The sequence below is a fragment of the Gavialis gangeticus genome, unplaced genomic scaffold, assembly GCF_001723915.1.
Source record: "Gavialis gangeticus isolate Ggan-Ray unplaced genomic scaffold, GavGan_comp1, whole genome shotgun sequence".
Taxonomy (NCBI): Eukaryota; Metazoa; Chordata; order Crocodylia; family Gavialidae; genus Gavialis; species Gavialis gangeticus.
In genome coordinates this window covers 5,116,180-5,124,345 of record NW_017729009.1, presented here as the reverse complement: position 1 = coordinate 5,124,345, position 8,166 = coordinate 5,116,180, and the positions used below count along the sequence as shown (strand labels likewise).

Sequence of the window (8,166 nt, the reverse complement as noted above, 5' to 3'; positions counted from 1 at the left end):
GTATGGAGATGACTATGTTGGCGTGATTCCCCCAGGACTTTTGTTCTTTGTCTTGTAACTCAGCAGCTCACGCTTCCCCTTCAGCTGATTTAATGAACGAGATGGAAAGATTAGAGCGAGAGAGAGGCTTGCCAATGCATTCAGTGAACAGTAAACACAGCCTGGCTGGGAAATCAGGACCCTGTTCAGAACTTTTCCAAAGTCTGGAGGGGTTTCATATGCAGAGTTTAGGGCCTGAGCCCATCTTTGCTTTACAACCATCCTCAATAAAGCCACTCCATTCACAGGACAGAGCCTAGAACAGGGGTGGGCAAAAATGTGGCCTGTGGGCTGGATGCAGCCCTCCAAGCCATTGTATCTAGTCTGCAGGTCCCCTAAAAAATTTAGAAAATTAATATTTATCTGACTCTGGCTTCCTGTCATATGGCCCTCGATGGCTTGCCAAAACTCAGTAAGTGGCCCTCCACCTGAAATAATTGCCCGCCCCGGCCTAGAAAATGTAGGCCAAAATGTCTGTGGCCTCAATGATTATGGCTACAAATGGTAATAAGAGGCCAGGTTGCTGCACGTCAGCAGGTGCCAGCTAGGTGCTCACCTGTCCAGCCATTACTATTAGTGCTTGAAATCTGTTGTGGGTACAAAACCAGGAGCTCCAATGAAAAATGGGCCTCTAAGGTAAAGGAAGGCTAGTCACTGCAAACATGTGTTTTTGGTGCCATGCCCTTCATGGTACTCACACCACACCACATGACAACTTCAGACTACAGCCTCATGTGCTGCTTTAGCACGACTTTGCCAAAGATCTTGGGAATATTTAACATGGGTCTTGTACCTTAGGTACAAGCAGGGTAAATGACTTCTGAACAGACAGGTCTGGAGGCCCCACGGTCCTAGTCAGAATGACTTCATGGGCACATATTTATGTCTCCCCTCTTCCAGCTGTAGAACTACCCTTCCCATCACTCAGCATGATGCCCTCTAGTACCCCAGGCCCTAACCCTCGCTTGAGTCCTTTTCTGATTGCCATTCATCATCTCTCTCTCACTTGTAGTTCCTCTTCACTGTCTCCACTCTGACTCTTGCTTTCCCTGCTCTGCTAATCCTACTCTGCATGGAGACTCTGGAACTCAACAGGCAAATGTGGAACATCCATTTTAAGGATTGTTGGACAGATCATTTCTCTCTGATCCCTGAGGAATCACAGCTGATCTTCTGGGATCCTGATTTTCAAAAACGATGGACCATTAAAGTAGTGCTTTTGCAATGTACAGGATTCTGCCATGTCATTCTCTGCCTCTGATCATTTGTATTTGTTCCAAGATACATGCTTTCTGGATAAGGAAAGAGATGACTTCTGTGCTGAGTGAGAGAGGGCTAGAGAGCAGCTTCTACTGGTCTCTTAGCTGTTTAGACAGTGATTACTGTAGCAGAAAAATGCACTGCAATTCAACACGCGAATACCTTAATCAGCTAATGATCTCAAAGTCTTTATGAACATCAATTACTTCATCCTTATCCATTCTCCAGATGATAAATCTAAGCAGAGGCAACGTCACCCGCACAAAGTCACCAGCTATGCCAGTAGCCAAACTCCTAACCTCCACCTTTGCTGATTTGTTTCCTGGGTCCCACTGCTGCTCTTCCAGCTCTGCAGTAATGATGATAAACAGCATTAAGAAAACACCACAATTTGGGTACATGATTTTTCAACTCACTTTTCACATTGCTGTTGGCCAGATGAGGTACTGAAATGCTAATCAGTTGTATATAGAAGGGTGTTTCGCACCATAATGGGGCAGAGGGGATGAGACAACCTATGACAGATTCTCTGATAGCATAGCTTGCTGTATTTTCCCTTCCACAAAGATATGTGCCAGCCAAGATGTGACTGCAGATTGTATTAGCATACCCAAGCTAGCTTTGAACTAGCTTGCTTGGCAAGTGGGAGTGTTGCTGTGGCAGCCTGGAGCTCAGCAGTGGCTAAGCACCTGAGTTTTTATCCATCTTTTTGGGTGCATTTTATAGCACCTTCTCAGCCCTGCGTTGCTAGCTGCACCTGAGCTCAGGTATGGCTACCTCAGCTCAGGTATGGCTACCTCAGCTGTAGTAATCCTTTCATTGTTGTGTAGACATAATTGTGAAGACACGAAGCTAGTACTAAGGTGCCTTTCTTTCCAGATCTTCTCCCTTGCCTTTTAGAGGTGTTTTATTTTTTTTAAACAGAAGTAGTGACCTAAGATTGCTAGTATAAGCTTTTTTCAAGCTTTTGGGCTCATGCACACTGTGAATACAACCTGGGTAAAAACTTGATTGAAGTCTGCAGCATGGATAAGAACCACCTAAGTTCTGATTTTGCCCTATTCACATTGCAAGTTTGAACAAGGTCAGGAGGCAATTGCAGAATAACTGAGTCCCTGGTTCAGCTGGGTCTGTGTAGGCAGTGCAGGCAGAACCATTATGTGTCCATAGGTGTGTCTCCCCCTCTTCCACTATCAGTAGCTGTCAAGAGTTCTGGCTGATGATATACTTCCCAGTGCGTGTTTATTAAATAGCCTGTATTCTGTTCCTCATTTAAGGAGGTATGTATCTTATTCCCTGGGAATCCCTTTACGTTTGGTCTGTATATGAGGCAGAATTAGTCTCATCATATTTATGTGAGGAAGGACATGGGAGAATTTACTGCTCATCTGATAAAATCAAATTATTGTTCCAAGCGTACATTGGTTCCTGGCGTTCTAATATTTTCCTGTTACAGCTGGCTCCTGTAATGTGAAGTGTTGGGGTGAAGTGATGTAGTGGCAGGGTTGGGGAGTGAGACTGGTGAGGTGGTTGGATGGGGTTTCCCGAAGCAACTGGATTTAGTGAAAGGCCCTAGGCAGGGAGCTGCCATGCACCACGACAGAACGTGAAAGCACCCGCTCCCCAGACTCCATGGCCAAAACCCATCCGTGGCTTATGTCTACGACTTGCTAATCTTGCGCCAAATTCCCCTCTCAGCAGCATTAGTGTCACTAGGCCAAATCTTAAACCCCCTGAAGTCAGTAAGAATACTTCCTTTGGTTTCAGAGGGCATTGGATCAGCTCAAGTGTGGGGCAACTCTCCTAACATCAGTGGATTGACTCCGGCTTTTTAGCAAAGAGCTATTCAGAATGTGTCCCTCTGGCTGGTGCAGAAAGGGAAGCATCTTGAAGTGAGCCAAGATGATCTAAAATCAAGAATAGCTGTTGCCTCTCAACCATTCTCTCCCTTCAGAAATGTTTTAATTTATGCTGCCTCGGGCCCCTCATTCACCAGCATTGGTCAGTGTGCCTAGCCCAGGATTTGTCACTCAAATATGTTACGTTATAGGGACCACTTTACCTTGGTTCTTCATTGGAGCCTCTTCTAAATTTCTGGTAGATTTATTAGCCTCCCAGTGAGAGAAGAATCCTCTCATACTAGAGTTGGGGGTGAAGCAACAAGTGTCTTCACTAGCAAATAGGATAGTTGGAACTGCTTCATTGTTTTTTGGTGTGGAAATTAAGCTTTTCATTCCCATATTGTCTGGCAAGATAATCTCCGGGGCAAAGGAGGAGAATAGTCTTTGTTCTCCTTTCCCCATTCAGCCCTTGACCTCCCTGCTGAAACAGGATTTTTCATGGGGACACTTATGCACCAGGCACTGGACTGAGGACACCACGTAGGGGAACTGCAGTCACATCAACCTAGAGGTAAAAGGCCTTGTGTCCCATTGATATTCCTCACATCCTGAGCCACCTACTTCTCCTCAAACTTCCCGACTCCCCTTCCACACATATCTCTTCATTTTCTGTTCCTAGTATCCTTAATCCCCCCTGACCTAGAGCTTCCAGACCTCATTGGAGTGAGCAGGTATTTCAGCCTTATTTAGAGAGCAGCCTATCTGAGCAAAGGCTTGTTTTGCTGAACTGAGCGAAATGGTCCAGGTTTTTATGATATTTTACTAGACATTATGGCAAATCCCACACATATTTGACTTTGTGTCTGTAGCGTTTATCTAATCAAAGGGATCATTCTGGCCAAACCAGATTTGGAACAGAGGTCTCAAGAATGAGGCCATTAAGGGGCTGTACTCCCCTCCTCCCTCTCACGCACATTGTTTCAAACAAATGTATTCTCAGCTCAGAATCCTCCTTGCCGGAGGGAAAGAACAACCAAACATCTGGGTTGAAAGGGGTTCCTTCCTGTCATTAGGGATCATGGGTCAGGTCTTGCTGCCACACTAGTCCCAAAAAAGAAATGCGGGGCTTTTCTGTATCTCCAGGAACAAAGTTGAAGCAGCATAGCCAACAGAATGCACAGACCCAACCTCCTAGCAGATAGGCAGCATATGCATCTTTTATATATGCTGTAATCTTCTTGCTTTGCTTTGTGAAACATTCACTATCCTGTAGACATACTGTTGATCTTCTGTTAATACACCAAATGCCACAGCCCCAATGGCATATGCTTTTTGGGGGTCTGTGATTCTAGAATTTCAGTGCTGAGCTCTGAGAGCAGGGATCCTTAAACCTGTAATGGCCTTTTGATTTGGCAAGGCCCAGTCTGCTCTGCTCTGCTCTGCTCTGCTCTGCTTGCTTGTGAAGCATAGTTAAAACTAATTTGAGCCTATTAACTATGCAGTGTCAACTAAATTGGCCTGCATTGATTGTGAAATAAATTGGGATGTGTTCATTACAGAAGAAGCTGATACTAATCCTTAATTACTAGCTGTTCTGTGCAATTCAGCTGATGCTGTTAAGTGATAAAGTAATTTCCGCTTGTTGATCTTGCACTGCTATGCAATGGAAATTATAGCGAATCATCCAAAGCCATCCTGGTCTAAACCACGGCAGTGCACTATTTTCTGTCATTGGTAAAATATGTTCTTACTGGGCACGACTACATGTTCATTAATGTGCCTTAGATACTGCACATTTAGTTAGTATTTGTTTAATAAAGTACTAACTGAATGCACAGTAATTACAGTTACCGCACAGTAGCACCAGCATATGGTTAATTTGTGACACTTACTGCGCATTAGCCTAATAACACTGCACAGTAGGTTATTAGCGCTGTTTTTGACCACCACACTACTGCACAGATTTGTTAGGCTAATGCACAATAAGCATCTTGTGTAGACGCGCCCACTGTCCTATATTACCTGATCCTAAGTCCATCAAAGTCAACGGAAGGACCCCCATGATTTTCAGTGGGTTTTGGATTAGAATTTAATTCCAGAGCAGGGGTGTCAAACTTACCCTGGGTCCCAGGGTGGATCTAGATCATGGGGGCTCCTCCCAGACTCCACAGTGGCAGCAGCAGCTACAGCAGGTCTGGGGCCAGGTGGTGACATGAGTCCTGTGGGCACAGGGTGAGCAAGGGCTACATCTACACAGCCCTAACTCACCCCCCTGCTGCATCCAGGAACCCCTAATTCTGTGGCAGGCCATGCCCCACTATTTCCAGCAGACCAGATAAAATAGCTCCATGGGTTGGATCCAGCCTGTGGGCCATATGGTTGACACCTGGTTAACACCCCTGCTCTACAGAATGTCTTGGGTGGTTCAGTTTGTAGGCAAGACAGTTTGTACAATAGCACTGTGTTGCATTACAACATGCCTGGAGTTTTCTTTTCCCAAAATCAGAACTTGAGAGTCAGGTTTCTCAGACTGACCCACAGAAATCAAATCCAGTGGGTATTGAGCTTGTTTTCAGGGTAAGATTTTCACAAAGTTGAGGCCCGCAAGTAATGGCAGTGTAATCATGTACCTGATCCACCATCCACCGGGCAGCCTGGGCAGACACACTTGTCCTCACATTCGCCTTATGCATTTGCATGCCTGGCTCTTTCACAAGCCTTCCCCTGAAGGTTGCTGGTGCACACTGTAGAGTGGGAGGTGTTTATAGCAAGCTCAGGCCCTGTAAAACTCACTGTATAGGGAAGTAAAATGAAAAATTCATATTGTTACCAGACACGACAAGGTGTAAACGGCAAGTCTGATTATATGGACCTCTGAAAAGAGGGAGAGAGAGGAAAGGGTGTGGGGAAAGATAGAAGACAAGAATCAGAGGCCAATGGTGGGGGGAGGGAAAGGGTATTGGGGAAAGGGGGAAATTAGGGAACTGGGGAGCAGACAGGGTTTTTCCAAGGTTTCACACTGGGTACAATTAAGACCAATGAAAACGCCTAAGTATCAAGGTCAATAGCTCAGGAAATATACTCCACTCACTGAGAATGTGCTTCTCCCTAACCGCTGTCATTGTGGCGTGTGCCCAGGAGCTGGAATCAGCAAAAGAGATGCAATAATAAACAAACAGGCAATGACAATCAAGTCTGCCCCACCAAAAAAAAAAAATCCCAGCTTCCAGCATTCAGCACTGGGTGAGATGATTAAAGATTAACCCCCCTGCCTCCTGCCTCCACCCCTCTGGGGAGTATAGGCCTTGAAGCTCAGCAAATCCCTCCAGAGAAATATTTGAAATAAAAGACAACAGATAGGGGCGGCAGCGAAGGCAGCAAGAGGCTGAGGGGCCAATAACCTCCAACGAGGGGATCGCTGCAATCTGGTCCGTGTTTGCTGATGATAATGCGTCTTTCCAAAGCCCTGATAGACATGGAGATGGCAGATTATAGCGCAGCGTTAGACCCAGCTTACACCACTCTGGAGTTTGAGAACATGCAGGTGCTGGCTATGGGCAATGGTAAGTCTGCTTTGGGGTTTGCTTTCCTCTGTTGAAGTTAGTTGGGTTAGCTAGAGCTTTCTGGAGATCCAGTCTATAGGCAATAGGCTTTTCATTGGGATTTACTCACCTACAGAGCATGGGGAGTTGAAGGGGCCAGGAGAGAAGGACCAGTGTATGTAAGTGGCTTTTTCTCCTTCTCTTGAGTACTGCTGTCTGATTAATGCTCCTCTGGGCACTGACTGAACCTGCTCAGCACAGGTACCTCGTTGACGGGCACAGCATAATAACCCTAGAGAGAACAGAATTTCCCTGCTAATCCTTTGGCTGCAGCAAAGGAACAAGGACCCAGAGCTGAGAGCAAATGGGTTTCACGGGTCTCAAAACCCAAACAGGAAGGAAAGTGCAGAGATCAGCTGTTTCTTTACTTGTGAAGGCTTCTAAGTGGGCTGCTTTCCCTGGCTTCACAGATGTATGGCAATAGACAGACTCTCCCCTAATTGTGAAGTAGAACAGGCGTCCGGAAGAGTTTCAGTGCATTGTGCCAGTCAGACGCTCGGACTGCAGTTGGATTTTTAGTGATAACCCACACGTAGGATGAAGGTGTGCCGTGCATGGTGGGGACAGGTATCTTATTAAAAAAGGCTTCAATTTGCATATTTCCAGTGGCGGCCCCCAGACCAGGTACAGGTAGCCCTTCTCTTTACAGCCCAGAGCTAGACTGAACCATTTACATGGCATAAACTGGTGTGAGTTTAAATGTATGTGAGGCAGGAAAGGAAGGCTCTGCCCTTTTAACTGGGACTAGTCTCAGTTTATCTTCCCACTGGCATACACGGACGCAGTCCTCTCCCTCTAGGAGATCACATACGTTTTATTAGGATACATAGCATTATCCCGTGGGTTTGAGTCTGGAGTCTGCAAGGATTCCTCTCAGATTCCTCTCCCAGTTACCCCAAATCCTCTCTAAATATTGGGTTAATCACTCAGCTAAATATGCTGCAGAAAAAAAACCGTCTGCTCTCTGGGATCCCAGCTTTGTGCTTTCTCTCTGGTTAGCTCTCTCTTCAGGCTGCTCCAAAGCTGCATAAGAAATCCCGTTTTGATGTTTGATTAGGGAATCTTGTCACCAGCATATACTGACTAGGTTGCAAGACAGAACCTTTTTATTGCAAACCAATGACACAGGGTTGCCCAAGATAGTTTCATAGTTTCATAGTTTCTAGGGTCGGAAGGGACCTGAGCAGATCATCTAGTCCGACCCCCTGCCATGGCAGGAAGAGCACTGGGGTCAAATGACCCCAGTAAGGTGGTCATCCAACCTCCTCTTAAAAACCCCCAGGGTAGGAGCCTGCACCACCTCCCTTGGAAGCTGGTTCAAGACCCTAGCCGCCCTGACCGTGAAGTAGCGCCTCCTGATATCCAACATAAACCTTCCCTCCGCCAGCTTGTGACCATTGTTCCTGGTCACTCCTTGCAGCGCT

At 46.1% G+C, this 8,166-nt stretch overlaps 1 protein-coding gene across 1 annotated transcript in view; it reads left to right on the top strand.

The window, feature by feature from the left end:
• The first annotated feature begins 6,469 nt into the window (after positions 1-6,469).
• The window catches only part of HNF4A (hepatocyte nuclear factor 4 alpha), a 33,125-nt gene continuing 31,428 nt past the window's right edge, over positions 6,470-8,166 (top strand). Inside the window, exon 1 of the mRNA XM_019509836.1 lies at positions 6,470-6,703. Coding sequence (XP_019365381.1) covers positions 6,583-6,703 — 121 coding nt within the window. The 5' untranslated portion in view covers positions 6,470-6,582. The remainder of the gene's footprint in view (positions 6,704-8,166) is intronic.